Source organism: Mastigoproctus giganteus, chromosome 5 (assembly GCF_048544385.1).
Source record: "Mastigoproctus giganteus isolate SK-2022 chromosome 5, ASM4854438v1, whole genome shotgun sequence".
NCBI lineage: Eukaryota > Metazoa > Arthropoda > Arachnida > Uropygi > Thelyphonidae > Mastigoproctus > Mastigoproctus giganteus.
The window spans coordinates 88360486-88382422 of record NC_143579.1 but is presented as its reverse complement, the minus strand read 5'-3'; the positions used below and the strand labels follow the sequence as shown (position 1 = coordinate 88382422).

Genomic DNA, 21937 nt, shown 5'->3' with positions numbered 1-21937 from the left:
AGGACACGAGTGTGGAAAACTTGGATTGGTCATCCCAGAGTTCTGATCATACCCTATCGAGCATGTTTGGAATGTACTGCATTGTCAGGTATGTGCATGTCGAGATTGCTCAAAGAACAAGGCCGAACTGGTGGCTGCGCTAAAAGCCGAGTGGATGAACGCATCACCTGACATTTATAAAAAGCTGGTTGAGAGTATGTCGGGAAAATTGAAGGATGTCATAAAAGCAAAAGGCTTCAGCACAAAATATTAAATGACACAATAAAAGCTCACATTTTTTGTCTAAAGGCAGGTGTCCGGTAGGGCAGTGTGACTTTTTCTTTTTCTTTTTTTTTTTTTGTGGCTGCAACGTAGAATAGAATTTTTGGAGAATACTAAGGAAATTACTAGGAATTTTTCAAACCAGCAGATATTATCAAACCATCATCCATTAAGAGCCCGCTGCATTTTATATCAAAACAAAGGATGGCACAGATACTTCATTTCCATTCCTGGATTTACACACCAGTTAAGTGAAGGGAGGAAAAAATATTTACTAATACAAATACCAACCAATAACAGAAATTTACAAAAGGAAAATTATATATATTTCCAAAAATTACATAAACATTCCCGGCTCTGTTCAACACAATCAGAGAGATACCAAAAGAAAATTCCATGAGCTATGTTTCTGAAGTATTCATTCATGCTGTGCTTCCATTTGATTTTTGCAAAGCCATCTTCAGAAATGTTACCCACACTAACTGCAAGTTCTAATGAACACCATACCGTCTTCTTTAACTGGTAATACATCATATAGTATTATGGACATTTCATTTGGTGGCATCTTGCATGTTCCACAAATTTATATGACATGCAAGTGGAAAGATGTCTTCCTTCCTCTAGCAAAACATGTCGATTAGGTACATGTTGTTGGCTTCACTAGACAAACTGAACTGGTCCGTTCAACTGTCCCACAGTCCAGTTGCATTCAGACGACAGCTCTGGTCAATCTAGGCCACGGATGTCATTATTTGCCCTAAACTAAACTACATTTAAAAAAATTTTTATTCTGTTAAAAAATCGAAGTTTCTTCATCATAATATAACAATGTTGACATAACAATGCTACCGTAAATATCACCACATCATTCAGAAATTGTACTGACCTCAGATCAAAGATCTGAAAACACAAATCCATCAGTGCCATATTATTCTCCAGAAAAGTGTAGCTGTCAATAATTTGTGTTAGAGTAAGAAGAGCTGAGAAGCAGAGCAATTTCTAAGAATTTCACTCTATTTTGTAGCATAGCAAGGTACAATCCAAAAATGATTATCACACTACATGATAAAATTATTTTAAAATTATTATAATCACTATAATTGCACACTCCAATAAGCAACTATTTTATTGACTTTCCTGTTTTTCAAAAACGATATATTATTATAGGCCTTTCTGGCCATCTGCCAGTATAAACAGAATTAGTTTCATTTTAGTTAAATTTTGTGTATGGTACTTAGTTTCATTTCACGAAACTAAGTACCATACACAAAATTTAACTAAAATTAAGCCTAAAACCACCACATTGCCAACCAGGATTATTGCAGTTGGAATGGTTCAGTCCATCCAAAAATGTATATAATGTATATCAAATATCATGTATCAGGAGCAGCTTGAAAATTAAAAGAATGACTATACAAGTAAGCTAAAATTGAACTTATATTCACTTTCAAAATAGTTCCCTTCAAATAGTTCCATGCATAGTTCTACATGAATCATCTTCTACTGTCATAATTAGACGCATTTCAGTAACCCATTTAACATTACCAATTTTAGTGTCCTTGAAATACAATTGTAGATTTCTCCAAAGAACCAACGTTTATTCTGTTTTGAAGTTTTAATACTTGGGAATGGAAAGAAGTCAGATGTAATCAAATTCAGAAAGACTTGTTTCTACAGAAAAATTATTTTCAATCCTCCAAAGACCAGTTTCTGAGCATGGTTCCACAAGAGCAAATGCCATGTATGAGGTGTGTCTAGAAAGGTTGTTCCATTGGAAAGATCCAATTTTCCGAAATTGTTTGGAGGGGGAAAACCCATTTCTTTTTAGAATGTAAAAAAAAGAATAAATGCACACAAAGCTTGTTGTTGTTTGTTATTTGACCAGTTTCTGAGCATGGTTCCACAAGAGCAAATGCCATGTATGAGGTGTGTCTAGAAAGGTTGTTCCATTGGAAAGATCCAATTTTCCGAAATTGTTTGGAGGGGGAAAACCCATTTCTTTTTAGAATGTAAAAAAAAGAATAAATGCACACAAAGCTTGTTGTTGTTTGTTATTTGGTTTTTAGGAGCATTAGCAACTAAGGCCATATTCCTCCGGGGATATGCGGTGGTCATTCCCTGACCTTTCCGCATCCTCCGTATTTGGTGGTCACGGGCTCGAACCCCGGTCTAATCAAGAAGTGCGTGCTATGCACTGCTGCTCCTGGCCACCTGGCTAAGGAGGCGCCTCCCATTTACCTGACCACAGTCAGTAATTTTTCCTCAATAAAATTCTACCTTGTGGGAGCCATTTTTGAAAGTTGCAAAGAAGACCTGTTTGTTACTGGAAAATTATTGATTTTTGCTATCTTTCTGTTTCACATTAGTAGTGCAGCTAGTATTTGCATTTATGTGATATAGTAGGTGAAATTATTTCATCAAGTGAAAATGCTGCATTGGACATTACTCAAAATCAAGAGTGAAAATTTGGAGAGAACTGTGCATCCATTGTTCACTGCCTTGATAAAGAACAATATATATACAGTGAATTCCAATTATTTGGGCCACCGGTTAATCAGGGGCAGCATTTATTTGGGGCAAATCTTAAAAAACAGAACCCAGTCGAGAAAATAGCCAGGGTTTACTTCTTTACTTCACTTAATTGGGACAACATGCCGTTTAATCAGGGCAGGAGACCGCAGCACTGGAGATTACCCTGCGCTTGTCTCCGACCGTACCACGTGGTTCGGTAGGATTTCTGGAGGTCACAACCATAAAACAATTAGCAGTCACCTGTTTATTGGGCTTTTCTGTTAGTGCAATCCATCATAAACGGATAGTAAACTCGATCTTATTGAATTTGCGATAATACCGACAGCTGGAATTCTGTGGGTTATTATGGTGAAATGTGTTTACACTTCCATGAAATCTTCAATCATATAAAAAAATTAATTTTCAGAATCTTCTCTTCATTCCTATTTTTAAAGCTTCGTAACTCATTACTCTATTCTTACTTGGCGTATCGTGTTACTTGCAATTTGTTGTTGTTGTTTGGTTTTTAGGAGCATTAGCAACTAAGGCCATATTGCTCCGGGATATGCGGTGGTCATTCCCTGACCTTTCCGCATCCTCCGTATTTGGTGGTGACGGGCTCGAACCCCTGTCTAATCAAGAAGCGTGTGCTACGCACTGCTGCTCCTTCCCACCTGGCTACGGAGGCGCTGGTACTTGCAATTTGTGTGTGCCGTGTTCTTTGTTATTGATTGCTTATCTTTTTACTGTTTTAAATTTTAACCTCCACAAATGTCAACTAACTAGTATGTACATATTACAGTACATATTAATTATTCCGATTATCACATATTCTTCCGATTTTCAGGTATCGTTTAATTTTTTAATTGGTAAGGTAATAAAGGTTAAATTTGTGCTTATATCTTTACTTTGATAGCCTGTGGATAATATTCCTCCTTTTTTGCTAATTAGGATCGCTGTTTAATAGAATTAAAATTCAATTCACAAAGGTGATCACAATGACCTTCACTTACTACACATCGTATAGTGAACGGTACTTTACTATGGTGAGTCCACTGTAATGTGATTTGATTGTACAGGGAACCAACTGTAAAGCAGAGGTCCATCGTGAAACTTCGGATAATTCAGCAGCCGCTTAATCGGGCCAAAATGTACTAGTCCCGATGTGTTCCAAATAACCGGAATCGACTGTGTGTGTGTATGTATATATAAAAAGAAGCACTAGAGTAGAGTCAGTTATCCAGAAGAATTAATGTCAGACCTATTCTGGATAGCAGAAATTTCCAGATAATTGAAAGAAAAGTAAAATTAAATAAACTATGTTATAATGCATTAAGGTAAAAACTTGCACATTTACAGATGTATGTATATTCAGATAGGTATTTTACTGCAAATTTTAGATTGAAAAATTAAGTAATTTTTTAAAATAACGTTTCATCTTTTTTGTGACCTTTTTTTTTTTTTTTTTTTTTTTTTTGCTAAATATTACAAGTTCCTTAATAACATCAATGTTATTATATCACACTCTCCCTGGTTTTCTGCCCATTTCAGTGCTGTTTCTTTTCACTGACATTTTTCCAAGAAAAGTAATAAATCGCAGTTTCAGACCAATATTATTCTTACCAAATCTAGAACTAAACTAAACATAATATGAAATGAAGAGAGCCAAATATGTCATGGAAAATTGGGATCATGGAAGTGAATGACTAATGGAGCAAAATGGTATTAAGGGTAAGTTGCTACAATGGATAAAAGGATGGTTAAGTGGGAGAAGACAGAGGGTGGTAATCAATGGGTGCTGCTCTTCTTGGACTAATGTTATTAGTGGAGTTCCACAGGGTTCGGTGTTAGGTCCACTGTTGTTTTGTACATTTATCAATAATATTGATGAAGGTATATCAGGCTTAATGTCGAAGTTTGCAGATGATACAAAGGTTGGCAGGGTTGTTAATGACAGTAATGGCAGTGTGCTACTACAACAGGATCTAGATAATTTGGGCAGATGGGCTAAGAAGTGGCAACTGAAGTTTAACCTTGACAAATGCAAAGTACTGCATATGGGTAGAAGTAACCCCAGAGAAATGTACCAACTGTGTGGTACATTTCTCTGGTGGTAGAAAAGGTGGTAGAAAATGAAAGACCTGGGAGTAATTGTGCAGTCAGATATGAAGTTTTCTGAGCAATGCAGACAGGCTGTCAGGGCAGGTCATGGGGTTTTGTCAATGATATATAGGAATTTTACTAGCAGGGAAAAGGAGGTGATTATCCCTCTGTATAAGGCAATGGTCAGGCCACGCTTTGAGTACTGCGTACAGGTCTGGAGGCCTCATTTTAAGAAGAATGTAGATTTACTTGAGCGTGTACAGAGAAGGGCAACAAGGTTGGTGAAGGGAATGAAGGGATCCTCTTACCAAGAGAGGCTTAAGTTCTGCAAATTGCAGTGGCTGAAGACTAGGCACCTGTGCGGTGATCTGATTGAGGTGTAAAAGGCCTTGAATGGGTTGAGCCTGCAGAATTCTGATGGGATCCTTCCACTTGTTCAGATTAAGAACCCAAGGGGGCATAAATTCAAATTAAGAAAAGACAGATGTAGATTAGGTGTGCGGAAATTTGCCTTTAGCCAGCGGGTGGTTAATTGCTGGAACAAACTTCCATCTGTCGTTGTGGAAGTTGATAGGTTGAATAAATTTAAGGAGGAACTGGACGGGCATTTGGAGGGAATGGTGTGATTTTTTTTTTTTTTTTTGGCTGATGCTGCATAAGCTCATACACTTGCTTTCTTGCATCAAATGCCACTGCAAAAACTGCTACTACTACTCTATCATTCGTAGTTTCCAAGAAAGCCCATTAGTTCTAATCCAACATTTCACCAGATATAAGATGTTAAAAAAAAAAAAAAACAGATAGAAATACTCTTGTAGCATTATAAAAATTTGTGTGAAATACTACCATTAATAATAATAATACAGTAAATTCTGGTTATTTGGGACACATCAGGACTAGTGCATTTGCTTCAGATAATTGGGGCAGCCGATTAAGCGGCTGCCCCAATTATCTGAAGTTTCATGTAAATAGTTAAAATTACAATGGACCCCCACTTTACAATTGGTTCACTGTACAATTACGTTACAATGGAGTCACCATAGTAAAGTACCATTCACTATACAATGTGTAGTAAGAACCGGTCATTGAGATCAAGTTTATGAATAGAATTTTAATTCTATTAAATTTAATTTATAACAGTAAACTAAATTTATAACAGTAAAAAGATAAGCAATCAATAACAAAGAACACGGCACAAACAATTTGAAAGTAACACGATATGCGCAAGTAAGAATCGAGTAACAAGTTGACACTTTAAAAATTGGAATGAAGAGAAGATTCTGAAAATTAATTTTTTTATGTGATTGAAGATTCCATGGAAGTGTAACCACAAATTCACCATAATAACCCACAGAATTCCAGCTGTCGGTATTATCGCAAATTCAATAAGATCAAGTTAACTATCCGTTTACAATAGATTGCACTAACAGAAAAGCCCAATAAACAGGTGACTGATAATTGTTTTTACGGTTTTATGGTTGTGACCTCCAGAAATCCTGCCGAACCACGTGGTACGGTCGGAGACAATCGTAGGGTAATCTCCAGTGCTGCGGTCTCCTGCTCCAATTACACGGAATGTTGTCCGAATTAAGCGAAGTAAACCTTGGCTATTTTCTTGATTGGGTTCTGTTTTTTTTAGATTTGCCCCAAATAAATGGCTGCCACGATTAACCAGTGGCCCAAATTGCTTATCACTGTAATAATAATAATAATAATAAGAAGAAGAAGAAGAAGAAGAAGAAGAAAAAGAAGAAGAATCAGCCTTACAAATTATCCCAGATAACTGACTTCCTTCCAGATAACCAGGTTGAAGCTGATTGTGCAGGGCAAGGTTTCTCAAAATGGAAAGTGGAATGCAATGTGCTATCATCGGAAAAACTACGGATAGTATTTCCAGTCAATGAAAGGTCATGATGATAGCCATAAGTATAAGATGAGACCCTTCTCAATCAGTTTTGTATACAACAGATTATGTAAGGCCAATGGGATAGCATTGTTCTAAGAGTACTGCCAGTTTTTTCAATAGGCTAACAGTTTAATGGTAGGTGTATGCAGATGTGAAATTGATTTTTTCACTATTTCTATTTGGACATGTAGTAACCTGAAGTGTTGGATAAGTCATTAAATACAGACAACAGTGATTTCTGAAACATATTACTACTCAGACATGGGAAATGCAGAGGTGAAGAGAAGAGCAACAGAGATAAGGCTAAAAAGGAAACTGTCACTAAAAAAGACTTCAGTTCAGCAAATTGAAGTTTTTGGAAACTATACACATGAAAGGAGGCCAGGCTGAAGTGTTTTCAGCATTAAACAGATTGAGTAAGCTAAATGCTGATGGAATGGCACCTTGCTCAATCTTTGATGACACATATAAGACAGAAAAATAAGTGGGCAAAAGGAAGAGTAGACTTGCATATACTGTATTTGTTTTCAGCAATAGAGCAATTGATTGCTGGAACGACTTCTATTTTATTGCGTAAGTAGTTAGTCTGAATATATTTAAGGAAGAATGAGGTAAAATTATTAGAGGGAATGGACAGTGCATTGTTTTTGGTTGATGCTGCACAAGATTGATAACTTACATCATTTGCTACTACTAATATTAATAATGAATGTGCAATATTTTTTTTTACACCCCAAAATGATAAGGTTAGTCTTTAGTTTTAATTTTCTAAACTCTAGTAAAAGCCTCTTGTCTTTGAGTTTTTGCTCAATTTTTTTCATCTTAATATCATACTGAAATATCTGGGTTTGGTTCCCAGTAATGATTTTATCCAAAAAGCCCGATTTGCTTATATTTGTGTGAAAAAATTGAAAGAAACCTGTAATGGTTGTAGTTGTTGATCAAGAGCCAAGTTTTCAGGACACACACACATGTATTCATATATATGTACATATACAGAGAGTGTGTGAAGTCATTGTGCACTTAAAAACTGCAATAGCTAAGTTGTATATGAGAGAAAAAAAAATCTATGAAATGTTGTTGTAGTAGTGGCATGTGATGCAAGAAAGCAAATGAATGAATTATGCAGCATCAGCCCAAATAACCCACAGAAAAAAAAAAAAAAACCCACACCATTCCCTCCAAATGCCTGTCCAGTTTCTCCTTAAATTTATTTAACCTATCAACTTCCACAACAACAGATGGAAGTTTGTTCCAGCAATTAACCACTCGCTGGCTAAAGGGAAATTTCTGCACATCTATTCTACATCTGTCTTTTCTTAATTTGAATTTATGTCCCCTTAGGTTCGTAATCTGAACAAAGTGGAAGGATCCTATCAGAATTCTGCGGGGTCAACCCATTCAAGGCCTTATACATCTCAATCAGATCACCGTGCAGGTGCCTAGTCTCCAGCCACTGCAATTTGCAGAACTTAAGCCTCTCTTGGTAAAGGGATCCCTTCATTCCCCTCACCAATCTTGTTGCCCTTCTCTGTACATGCTCAAGCAAATCTACATCCTTCCTAAAATGAGGCCTCCAGACCTGTACGCAGTACTCAAGGCATGAGTACTCACCAATGCCTTATACAGAGGGACAATCACCTCCTTTTCCCTGCTAGCAAAATTCCTATATATCATTGACAAAACCCCATGACCTCTTTCTTCATCCCCTTATTTTTCTCTTTCCTTCCCTCCCCATTTCCCATACTTCTCAAGCTATCTTCCTGCTCCTATTCTTATTGGCGTTTTCAGAATTCCACCTACATGTCATCTCCTGGTTTGTAGTCCCAAGGCTGTGAGACAAGGGACAGGGGACCAGGCATCCCCTGACTGCAAAGTTGCCAGGTGCCAGATAATTACACACCTACATATATATACATACATATCAAATGCTACTGTTGCTTATAGGGCAAACCCTGGAGACCGCAATCATAACAACCACACTTTGACCTTGCTAACAGAAATTTTTCTGAATTTCATCCGAAATTTTATATTCAGGTATTGTTCTCAGATATTTTTACATTTTTAATGCAAACCTTCTCTAGCTCCATCTTCTCACAGTTGATTTGTATGAGCCAGTTCCTACATTTCACTGGATGACCAGACTGAAAGTGTTTATGAAATGTTTTTCTTTCTTCATAAAATCTGTTTTGCCACTTCAAACTTGTCCTCTACATACTCTCCATAAACTTCTTACACCATATTAATTTTCATGATGAAAGGTTTGTGGGCAGCAGTTCATCTATGAAACTCCTATTGATGCAAAGCTAAAAACAATATGTATATTTATAGCTGTATTTTCCTATTTCTCTTTGTTGGCTATTTCAAATCGATATGGTTTTCTCGATAACAGAACTGTTTGGAGATCTCTTCAACTTTGGTATACAAATTTTGTCATAACTTTAATGTAATTTTTCAAATACAGATCTTCAGAATGTGAATGGCTCTGAAATTCATTATTAAGCTATGTCTTATGACATTTCCCAATGGTTGGTTTTGAAGAAGCAGAGAGGTCCTCTAGCCACTACAGTATATGTATGAAACAATTTGCAATAAAATAAGCTTATTTTGTGAAAATAATGTTAAAATACTTTTGGTAGCCCTATACATTTAAAATAATAAACCTGTGTTGATTAAATTATTAACAAATAATATTACATACCTTCTGTACAATGGTTCAATGACTATATGAATAAGTGTGCAAAGCTTTTTGGCAATGTAAGGTTGAGATGTAACATAAAAATCTGGGAGGCAGTTCATCAATTGTTGTGCATGATCCCAGTCTCCTACTTCTAATAATGCTGCACATAAGCCTAATTTCTGGTTATCTTCTTCCTTTAACAAGAATAAAGAATATTATTGTGCAAATATGATCAATATATACTCCTTGTATTTCACTGAACAGTTAGTAAGTTAGAGAGAGAAATTTCCCTTTTCTTTAAATTTAAAACAATTTCTTCATATAATTTTGATACCACTTATAACCTTGACCTAAGTTTAAAGTTAAAGATTTTCTTAGTGTCAGTTATCACATAATCACCTTGTTTGTTTGTATTAAAGATAATTTTTACTTCCATGCAACATGCTGAATTAAATTATTCATCTCTTATTAAGAGAGAGTGGAGGGTCAGCTACAGCTGAATAAACAAGTTTTATCTTGAAGTATGATATTTAAGTTACAATAGTGCCTGGATTGATTTGAAAGTGGTGAGACACCCCAATACCTCCAACCACAATATGAAGGCAGTGAGGCACCTCACTAGCTTCATGTTGAGATTGGACTACATATGGTATGTGTGCTAGTCCTCATCTGTTCACTGATTGACCTGAGGAAAGAGAAGTCAGAAGAAGTGTCACCAACACAGTCTTGACTGATAGGAGTACACAAAAATCAAAATAGAGAGTAAATGGATGGAGTAGCAGCATGGAAAATAATCTTAAAATAAATATAGCCAAACAGAATATGTGAAATGTCTTCTGTTTTTTTTTTTTTGTGTGTGTGTGTGTGTGTGTGTGGGGGGGGAATAAAACTGGAAGAGGAGGAGGCACAAAAAGAATAAATCAATATACTCCTTGTATTTCACTGTTTAGTTAGTGCAGGAGTTGGAGAAATAATCAAGAGCAAAAGAGGTCAGTAACAATTCAGTCCCTAGACAATTAAGGAAACATTCAAGGCCAACAGCTATGAGTTTGTTTCACAGGTGGTGCTTGGTATTTAATTGCGGCACATGCAGTCTCACTATTTAATAGCCACACCTCATATGTAGTTCCCACACCTAACTTTTATTTCATCTAATGATTGCATCATGAATAAAAGAAACATCAAATAAAAACAAACATGTGGCAACAACATAGGTAACTTTCTCACAATGGGGGAGGGGGGGGAGACATGGCATATTTACAGTAAGCCTTATCTGTTAGTAGGTTAGAATACTGAATAGCAATTGTTGAACAACCTAATATTTAAAAAAAAAATTTAATTAGTATGGAGTGACATAGCTCTGCATTAATAATGCTGAAAACCCCAAATAGAGCGAGATAACAATTGTGTATAAAGTTACTTATTATCAGGGTTTTTTTTTTTTTTTTTTTTTTTGGGACGGTACACCATACACCGTACCTTTATTAACAGTGATGTGTGACATTTGGATGCAGTGCACTTCGAAATTTGTAATATTCCATAAATGTTTTTCACATGTTTATCTACTATTCAAATAAGCTTAAAATAATTTAATTAAATTTGCATTTTTTTACTGTCTATTTTTAATATATTTTCTATATAAAACTGTATAACCATTTTTATAATTCTAAATTACTCAGTCGAGCCTCTGTTTAGGGAAGTACTTTTATAGCAAATTATTTTGAATTCCACCTTTGGAAGTTACATTTAAAATACAGCAGGTCCCAGTTATAACGTGGTTCACTTTACGCTGATTCGCTATAAAGCTGTTCTTATATTATAACCCATATTTGACTATAAAGCTGTCACAGATCACTATAACACTCTTTTACAGATTGCATCTTTGGCATATTTAACAAAATCATTTCATTTGATGGAGTCAATAGCTTGAAAATGAATACCAAAACAGCATTATTAAAATGTTTCTCACGCCGCTAAATTAATTGCAGTACAGTGACTTCTTACGTAGTTCCGAGATCAACATTTTAAAATATGATTAAGTATACTGCTTGTAATATTTGCGTTATATGCATTTATCTGAAATCTAGTCATCACTCAGTACAGTATTAGACATCGTGCGTAACAGACAGTTTACTTGAACATTGTGCAACCAACGCAGTTACATTTTTAGAGTTAATAATGGCCGATAAGAATGAAAAAGAAATAACGTTTGGGCCCAGTACGAAGACTATAAATAAAAGAAAAAGACTGAATTTGAAAATTAAATTAGACGTTTTGAAGTGAATCGATTCCAGTCAATGACAAGCGAATGAGTGCCATAATTTAGGTCTTACAAGTTTACTGAAAGAACAATTATAAAAAAATAAAGAATTAATTTTAGCAGTGGGAAAGACAGCTGTTCCACTGCAAGCAACTAGGGCTAGGCCAACTATTAGGATTGAAATGGAAAGACTAACTAATTTTATTGAAGATAATATCCAATGCAGAATTCAGTTAAGTTAAATATTATAAGAGAGAGAGAGAGAGAGAGAGAGAGAGAGAGAGAGAGAGAGAGAGAGAGAGAGAGAGAGAGAGAGAGAGAGAGAGAGAGAGAGAGAGAGAGAGAGAGAGAGAGAGATTAGCCAATATGATGATCTGAAGAAAATTCACCTAAAAAAAAAAAAAAAAAAAATGTGGGTCCATTTAAAACTGGTAAGGGCTGGTTGAATAGATTTAAAATCCAGGGAGAAGCCGCAAGTGCAGATGAAGGAGCCAAAACTTTCAAAATTATTGAAAAGGGGTATTATGTGTTATACTTCTCAATAAGTTATCAACATAGATGAAGCAGGACTTCTGTGGAAACGAATGCCTAAAAGAAGTTTCATATTGAAAGTGGAAAAAAACATGCCAGCAAAGTAGGGAAGGATCGGTTGACTTTATTGTTGGGTAGTAATGCTGTGGGGGATTTAAAATTAATACTCCTTTTAGTTTATTTGGAACAGGGTCAAAGTTCAACCCAAAATAGACACATTTTTCATGATTAAATTCATCAATTAAATTAAATCAATTAAATTCATGTTTTTAATTGGAATTTTTAGTTTAATTTTGATACATAAGTAGTTACCACATAATTATATACATAAGTAATGCATGTAAGGCAGAATATTTTATATGTACAAATATTTGAATATCAAATATTTTGACCAATATTTGTGCATCTTTTCACTACCGTTTATTATTGATTAGGAAATATCCTATGGCACCGACTGCAACTTACAAATACATATGTTACCTTATGGGAATACGGTGCTCGCTTAGTGCGGATTCACTTAGTGCTCGTTTTTCCGGAACAAATTATCAGCGTTAAGCGGGGATTACCTGTACAGTAGTTTCAGTTGGGTGAAGAAAATTTTTATATAGCGAACGGATTAGGATAGAATTAACTCGGTACGCACTGTTTGCATTTCTGGCCACCAGGCAATTAGTCTGCTGTGCGAATTAAGAGAGCTAAAGCATTCTACAACTTAGTGGTACCTGATAAAACCTATCTGACCACCTGTCCCACATACGGAGGAGTTGCGCTAGTCAAGAGTGAGCAGATCACGGCGTATTCCCAATGGGCTCTGGCCCACCTTCTACTGCAGTGGTGTCCAACCTTTTCCCGTACAGTGGTTATATTAAAAAAAAATTCAAAGTTAGATTTTTTTAGTGTTATATTTTCCATATCTTGTTGCACGTAAAAGTAAAATTGAAAATATTCGAAACTTTTATTAAGTACAATACACAATTACATTTACTGAACAAAACATTTAATGAGAATTTTTTTGATAATTAACAAAATTTAAAATGCTGTTTTAGTTCACTTTCCTCACGGGCCATAGGTTGGACACCTCTGTGAATCAACCGTAAGCACCCTGTTCGAGAATTAGAAAAGTGATTTTCTTTTACCCTGAAAAATAATTATCTGTTGTTTCGCAGAAGTGTGTTATCAACATTTTTCCTTATCTCTGTTTACATGGTCACAGTACCTGAAAATCCGAATGACACCGACATTTTGGACAGTTTCAAAAAAAAAAAAAAAAGAAAGAAAAAAAGAAAAGAAAAAATTCAAATTTAAGAACTAGTGACAATACCAATGACGAGAGAAGGAAAACGAGAACAACGAAGGTATTAATCCTTCTAAACACGAATTGTTGGCATTTGGTGAAAGTGAAGTTAGCATTAGCATTAGTAGAGGCATTTGATGCAAGAAAGCAAGCTTACTCAGCATCAGCCAAAAAAAAAAAAAAAAAAAAAAAAAACTTACACTTCACCCCTCTGTTCGTTAAAAATACCTGTCCAGCTGAGCCTTGAACTTATTTAGGCTATCAACCTCCACTACAAGGGATGGAAGTCTGTTCCACCAACCAACCAGCCGCTGGCTAAAGGCAAATTTCCGCACGTCTATCCTACATCTGTCTTTCCTCAATTTGAATTTATGCCCTCTCAGGTGATTATTCTGAGCTAGGGGAAGAATCCCATCAGCATTGAGCATGCTCAAACCATTCAAGGCTTTATACACCTCTATCAGATCACCTCGCTGGTGCCTAGTCTCCAGACACTGTAATTTGCAAAACTTAAGCCTTTCTTCGTAAGAGCACCCCTTTGTTCCATTCACTAATCTTGTTGCCCTTCTCTGTACTCGTTCCTGCAGCTCTACATCCTTCTTGAAATGAGGCCTCCAGACCTGTATACAGTACTCTAGGTGTGGCCTGACCATTGCCTTATACAAGGGAATAATCACCTCCTTATCCCTGCTGGAAAAATTCCTGTATATTATTGACAATACTCCATGAGCTACTCTTGCAGCCCGTCTGCACTGCTCAGAGAACTTCATATCTACCTGCACAACCACCCCCAAGTCCCTTTCATTCTCTACCACTGTCAGTGTAGTACCACAGAGTTGATACGTTGCTCTAGGTTTGCTGTTTCCCATGTGTAGTACTTTACATTTGTCAATGTTAAACTTCATTTGCCACTTCTCAGCCCATCTGCTCAACCTTTCCAGATCCTGTTGCAGCAGCATAGTGTCAGTAGTGTCCTTGACAACCCTGCCAACCTTTGTATCGTCTGCAAACTTGGACATTAAGCTTGATATGCCATCATCAATATCATTTATAAATACAGAAAACAATAATGGACCCAACACTGAGCCCTGAGGGACTGCACTAATAACATTAGTCCACGATGAGCAGTGTCCTCCACGATGAGCAAGCTCTCATAATTATGGCTAAGGGTTTGCTTACTTCCTTTGCTGCCTCCTTTAATATAACTGGATAGATCCCATCCACCTCGGGTGCCTTTCTTGTGTTTATCTTCAACAGTTTCTCCTCCACTTTACTCCCAGTTATTTCAAGATTCTGTAGCTTACTGCTCGAGTTGAATACACCTCTGGCATTCCCCTCGCTGAACAACTCCTCATGTGTGAATGTCGATGCAAAATATTCATTTAGTTTCTTAGCTACCTGAGCAGGATCATCAACAGTTGACCCATCAATATCAAGTGGACCAATCTGATTCATCCCCTTCCTTCTAGAGTTTACATAAGTAAAGAACTCTTTGCTGTTTTTCTTTGCATCCCTTGCCAAGGATTTCTCGTAATCTGCCTTCGCCTGCCTAACCTCCTTTGTAATTTGGTTGCATATCAACTTGTATCTATCATAGGCTTCTGTGTCATGTGTTAATTTGTAAGTATCCCATGCATTTTTCTTCTCTGCCATATGCCTCATTAGTTCATCTGACATCCATTTTGGCCTAAACCTTGAACAATATTTCTTAGTTGGTATGTAAAGCCTAGTAGCTTCCAAGATAAGTTCTTTGAATGCTTCCCATTTTGAATTTGCTGTTGGTAACATCATCAGTTGGTCCCACTGTATAGAATTTAAATACTGTCTCAGTCCATCGTAGTCGCCTTTACGGAAGCAATAACCCTTCCCTTTACCCCTAATGGTAGTTACCTCTTTGAGTAAATCCCACTTCAGCACACTGTGATCACTGCCACCTAGTGGTTCATTTATCTGCAGATTCTTAATGCATGAAGAATCACTGCTGATAATCAAATCACGAGTATTACTCCCTCTAGTTGCCTCCAGAACATGCTGATGTAGAAAACAATCATCCAATAAATCCACAAAAGCCCTGCTAGTGTGTGAGTAACCAGCCCCCAAATTCCAGTCAATATCTGGGAAATTAAAATCTCCCATTATAAGACTCTCTGATTTACTGGCCCACTCTATTTCCCTGTACAGTTTCTTATTATACTCATCAGAGTCATTAGGCCTATAGCACACTCCTACTCTCAATTTTGATCTCCCAATGCTTATGTCACACCAAACTGACTCAACACTGCACTGTCCATCGATGTCAACTGGCTTCACTTCCTTGGTTTTTATGTGTTTCTTAACTAATAGCATAACCCCTCCCCCCTTCCTATCCTGTCTATCCTTTCTGTAAACGTTGTACTCCCCAAATTCCAATTCTGCATCCCTTATATCTGTGTGACGCCACGTCTCTGATATCCCAACAATATCTGCCTTTGATGTTTTGAGCAATACCTCAAATTCATCAAATTTATTTACTAAACTCCTAGCATTGGTGTACACGCAAGTATACCTGCACCTGTTTCTATTCTTAGCTACCCTAACACAACCCATGTGTTTACTTGTACCGCAATGGCTCCCAGCAGTCTCTGAAATATCATGCATCTTGTTTTTCAGGCTTCTGCTCATTCTAATAGAAGCAGTGCAAGAATCTCTTTCACCTCTGCCAGTGGCTACTGTCAATCTATTGGTGTTTGTCTCCCCCCCAAGCTAGCAGTTTTCCGACCCACCTAACACTGCCTCGATAGCATCAGCAAATATTCTTGCACTCTTTCTATTTAAGTGTATCCCATCCCTGTAGAAGCAATCTCTCCTGTTAACAAGTACAGTCCAGGCTGAAAAATATTCTACCCCTTGAGCCTTGCACAATCTTTCCAGGGCCGAATTGATCGACAAGGCTCTCATCATATACTCCCTCCTATCGTGTCTGGGCAGAATTGCAGACACTTTCAAATTCAACCCTAATTCTCGGCTTTTGTTCAACGTTAGAACATTGTCAATTAGGTTACAGTTAAATGAAAGAGATGGAATTCGTGGATACCGAATTGATAAGAAGGTTTCAGAAGAATTTCAGAAGAAGGTTTCAGAAGCCCAACCAGCGCTTCGTTGATGACAAAAACAGTTTCTTCACTTTACTACTGTTTCTTAAAATTGTAGGCCCACCGCTAACCAGCTTCGATCCTGCAAAATATGTCAATTCATGACTACTTCGGAAATGTCATTCAGCAATTGAACAAAAAGAGGAAGAAAAGAAGTCAGCACAGGATAGGGATTGGCAACCTGCAGCTCTTTAACTTTACAGCTCACATGAAGCACAATTTGAAATGGAGTTGGAGGACTTAAATATCAAGGACATGTGGAGTACAAGACTAAAATGCCTTAAAACTGAAATTGAGGATTAGCTTACCAGACTCATATATAAATTTGAAAATATTTGCATTTGGACTTCACTCAGTTTTTGGTTCGACGTATTTCTGCGAGAAAATATTTTTGAACATGAACTTTATTAAAAATAAATCAAGAAACCGTCATCTGAACAATGCGAGCATGTTTAAAGCTCAGCATGTTTAATTACAACATGCTTGCATGATGTTGAGAGACACTTGTTCAAGAAGTTCATCAGCAAAAGTCACATTAATTTGTATCTAATTGGATGTTTGTTACATTTTTTCAGTATTAATAAATAATATTTCAAAAAAGATATATTTTTTAATAAACACCTTCCCACTTCTTAAAAAACTCTCGCCCCTCGCACCTCAGCTCAAGCTGAGGTGCAGCTCTTCGGATTGTCTCTCTCTCTCTCTCTTGTTTTTTTTAATTAGATCAAAAATGGCTCTTCACTCAATAAAGTTTGCCGACCCCTGGCATAGGGTGTCAGATGAGAACTTAATAAAAAATGGCTCTTCACTCAATAAAGTTTGCCGACCCCTGGCATAGGGTGTCAGATGAGAACTGAATAAAAAATTTGGAATATTCTACAAAAACTTTATTATGAAATTATTTTTACTTACGTTATTATTTTTTACTTATTTTACTCACATTTTACATATTTTTTTATATACTTAAATAATAAATTTATGCTTAATAAACTTTGTGTTAATACACTTAATTTGTTGTTCTTATTCTATAAACATTACTACTAAAGTAACAATATCAGGAAAAAAAAATTTTTTTCAGAGTACTTTTCATATTCTTTTAATTTGCAAATTTTCCTGATAGCAAAGAATGAGTACCAGAACCTATTTTTTTACAAAAAAAAGCACTGCTTATTATAATGTGCAAGGCCCACTCATAATTTTTATACAATATCAAATTATAAGTAATTAATAAATGTCATATGATGAAAAACGAAAATTATTAATACCATTATAAAATGCATTGAACAATATTTTAATGATATTTGCTTTCATTATATTTTCTAAAGAGTGCTTTAATTTTTAAAAAAATTTTCTTCAATTGCACAGTACCAAATGGGGTGATTCCCAAAAGGGGATGAGAAGCTATAGTAATAGTATTGTGCATAGATCAAAATATTGAGAAGACAGAGGTACTTGTTGATGGATTTGTCATCTACAGATTGATGGATTTGTCCTCTAGAAACAAAAGACTGAGATTACTCTTATATACATCTTGTCTTGTAAATGCAACTGATGTTTAAGTAACAGATAGTTGCATACTTCAATTAATCAGTTCTCTTACAACTATTTAAAAGTATCCATAACAGTTTGTTGTTTTTAAACTTGGATTTCTGTAGTTTGTAATTTTCAGGAGATTCATTTGAAGGAAAGTTGTTCTAGAAAACAAAAGTAGAAGAAATAAATGAAGAAAAAGCAAAGTAATTCTGTAAGTTTTGAGTTAGACTGCCTGGTTTAGAAGTGTCATAGAAGAAAGTTTGGAAGAATGTTATCTTCTTAACTCAAAGCTAGGAAGATACATATAAGCAAAAAATATAGTGCCTCTTATCACAATGTTATAAACAATATGAAGTTTAAAAATTTCCATAAATATTAGGATGTTAGTTTGCTCTAACGTGCAAGAATCAAACCATATTTTTGAGGAAAAAATAAAAAACTGTGAAACATGCAGAATTATGTTGTTGTTGTTATTTGGTTTTTAGGAGCATTAGCAACTAAGGTCATATTGCTCTGGGGATATGTGGTAGTCATTCGCTGACCTTTCCGTATCCTCTGTATTTGGTGGTCAGGGCTCGAACCCCGGTTTAATCAAGAAGTGTGTGCTACGCACCGCCGCTCCTGCCCATCTGGCTACGGAGGCACCATGCAGAATTATGTCAGTTCAATTAGTTACATTATAAAAGTGTGCGCAGATGTGCAAAATAAAGAGAATCAAAAAAATGTTGGAAGTGTTTTGCAAAAAAAAAAAAAAAAAAAAAAAAGGAAATAAAAAATATGTATTAAGTGTTGGATAACAGGAAAGAAAAACAAAATACAACAAATGTTATCATACCCAACTGCTTTCTTCATCTTTCAGTTCTTTATTTTCTTCTGTTTTCTCAGATGATATAAGAACTACATTTAAACGGCGGGCATATATTCGGGCATCTTGGAGGTCTTGTTTATATTTTTCCACAATTTTATTATCATCTGGAATCAACTAAATTAATTTGAAGAAGTAAGAGACCCAATAGATTGTAAATAAATTCAACAGTATGAAAAAATTTTAAAAAGCAATGTCAATATACATTAAGAATAAATACAAATTTGAAAGGGGGAAAAAAAAGGTTTTTTTCTTTTCAAAAAACTTGCTTGTTATTTGCTTAAATTAAAGAATTCCCACCCATTTCATAACAGCACAATAACAATATACAAAAGGCATCAGAAAAATGAGCAAAAGTAATAAGCCACAAAAATCATACATCATTACAAAAAATATTTTTTTTTAAACCTATAATTAAAAAAAAAAAAAAAAAAAAAAGCACCATCTGTTGCAAGTAACATGAATCTGAAATAGATGAAGTACTTGGGTGTACTTGCACTTCTCGGGACCTGAGATGCTAAGCTCTTGCAGAGCTTTTTTAGGAAACCAGTCCAAAAAAAAAAAAAAAAAAAAATTGCATATATAAATAATATCAAAAATTGTGTTACAAAAATATTATAAAAATATCCACATCTTGTTTCTTAGCACTAGATAATATCAGATGCATTATAAAACAGCAATGCAATAGCTAAATTATGAGCTCATCCAATTTGTGCATAAATATTTTTTCCTTGGTTTTGCCTTGGCAAAAATATAATTTTAATGCTGTGTACTAGTTCAGATTCAATAAATAACAATGACAAATTACTCATTTGACCTTGAATTAAATTATTCCTCAAATAGTTTTTTACTTGTTTGAGAACAGAAAATGACCCTGCTTGCGCTTGTCCCAGACATTGTGAGAAATATTTTCAGAATTGTTTCGACATTCGAAAATGTCTTTCTAAATCCATCATTAATAAAATTTTACATACACAGTGCACCAATTAAATAACAAGACTGCGTGCACTCTGCATTTAGTATTAACATAAGAGGCCAAAATAGTACGTGATTGGATCTGCTAGAGTGTGTGCTCTTTCCAACAAGTGCAAGATGAAACGTGTCCAGTCAGTAGTTCGTGATTTATGACGGAAACAGTAATAGTCGTTTTGTGCATGTCATCAGAAAATTTAAAATGGATCAAAGAGCAGTTATCAAATTTTATTGTAAATTGGGGAAAAAATGCTCCGGAAACTTTTGAAGATTTAAAAAAAGTTTATGCTGATAAATGTTTGTCTCGACCAAGAGCATTTCAATGATTTTCTCGTTTTTGTAAAGGACACGAGTCATTAAAGGATGAGCCCCGACCTGGCCGACTGATCTCTGTTTGAATACCGGAGATTGTCACAAAGGTTAGAAAAGGTGTGACTGAAAACAGACCAATTTCAACGAGGCTGCTTGCTGAGATGATTTTTAGCAATAAGGAATCTGTACGAGAAATTTTAAAAGATCTGAGAAAGAGAAATATTTGTTCCCATTCTGTACCGCATTTGTTGAGTTTCGAGCAACAAGAAAAGAGAGTCGAATGTTGCATCGAGTTTTTTTGGCAAAAAAATAGATTCTAGTCATCGAACACCCCCATCTTCCACGCATTTGGCTCCAACAGTTTACTTTTTGTTCCCCAAAATGAAAACAGCCATGAAAGGAACACAATATGAGATGATAGAGGACATCCAGGCTACAGTGACCGACCAGCTGAAAATGGTACCAGGAGAGGAGTTCCAGAAGTGTTTTTAAAACTTGTATAAAAGCTGTACAGTGAATACACATCGGAAGTGATTACTTAGAAAACATATAACCTAACTTTGCCATTAGTGTTATTGTTTTTGTTTTTGTAGCAGTGTCAGTCTTATTTAATTGGCACACTGTATATACGCAATATTTGAAACATTTTCTTCTTTGGCATTGCTACTATGATTAATGCCTTTTTAAATATTAATATATCATTGCTTTGATTACTGATTAGTTTAATTCGTTGTTTATTGACAATATCAGATTTTTAATTTAAATGAGATTATAGTAACAGCTTAAAAGTAATATAACTGATATTGATTCAATATAAAAAATTTACGCTTGAATCAATTCATATTTTAAGAGCTAGAAAATAAAAAGCTTTCAATAAAGGAAACGTATGTCATAGTCACAACAGATAACAAACCAATACATAGATGTGATATTTAAATTTGATATTTAAATTACAACAGAATCAAAATTTATTAAACTACAACACATACCTACAGAGAGATACATACATACCTATATTTACTTCAGTGTATGTACTCCTACGTATCACACTTTAAATTGGAAAATTAACAATTAATGTAAATGTTACAGTTTTCAGGTCTCAGCTTATATAGATTCTCAAATCCATAGGTAGTCCAATTAAATTAGTTTCTGCAGAGTGAATAAAATTTCCATTTAACAAAAGGATTTCGAGAGGCTGGGTACAAATTGTTCGCACTTCTGGCCTTTAGGCAATAGAGCTTCTGCTGTAGAAAGCACAAATTAAGAGCTAAAAGGATTAATAATCTGCTATTTGCTGTTCATAATAAATTGATAACCACCTCCCCCACAAACCTTTTTTTTTTTTTGGTAGTTGTTGGCACATCATCAGCTTCTGTTCTCCCACATACTATACCAAGAAGTCACACTGGTCATTGCTTTGTGTTCATAGCCAGTGGAAAAGATTAAAGCATATTCCTGATGCTGAAGCATATTCAACAATAGATCAGCATGTGTTCTATTGTTGAACCCTATTAGAGAATCAGGAGAGAGTGATTTTCCTTTATTCTGGAAATTAAAGCATATTCCTGATGCTGAAGC

At 35.5% G+C, this 21937-nt stretch overlaps 1 protein-coding gene across 4 annotated transcripts in view; it reads right to left on the bottom strand.

Moving 5' to 3' along the window:
* tho2 (THO complex subunit 2-like protein) overlaps window positions 1–21937 on the bottom strand; it is a 1047711-nt gene that overhangs the window by 809272 nt on the left and 216502 nt on the right. For all 4 annotated transcript variants that reach the window (XM_090374101.1, XM_090374103.1, XM_090374104.1 and 1 more), the window contains exons 10-11: window positions 19046–19192; window positions 9483–9655 (exon numbers count right to left, since the gene is read on the bottom strand). In XM_090374101.1, the coding sequence (XP_090230227.1) occupies window positions 9483–9655; window positions 19046–19192 (320 nt within the window). The remainder of the gene's footprint in view (window positions 1–9482; window positions 9656–19045; window positions 19193–21937) is intronic.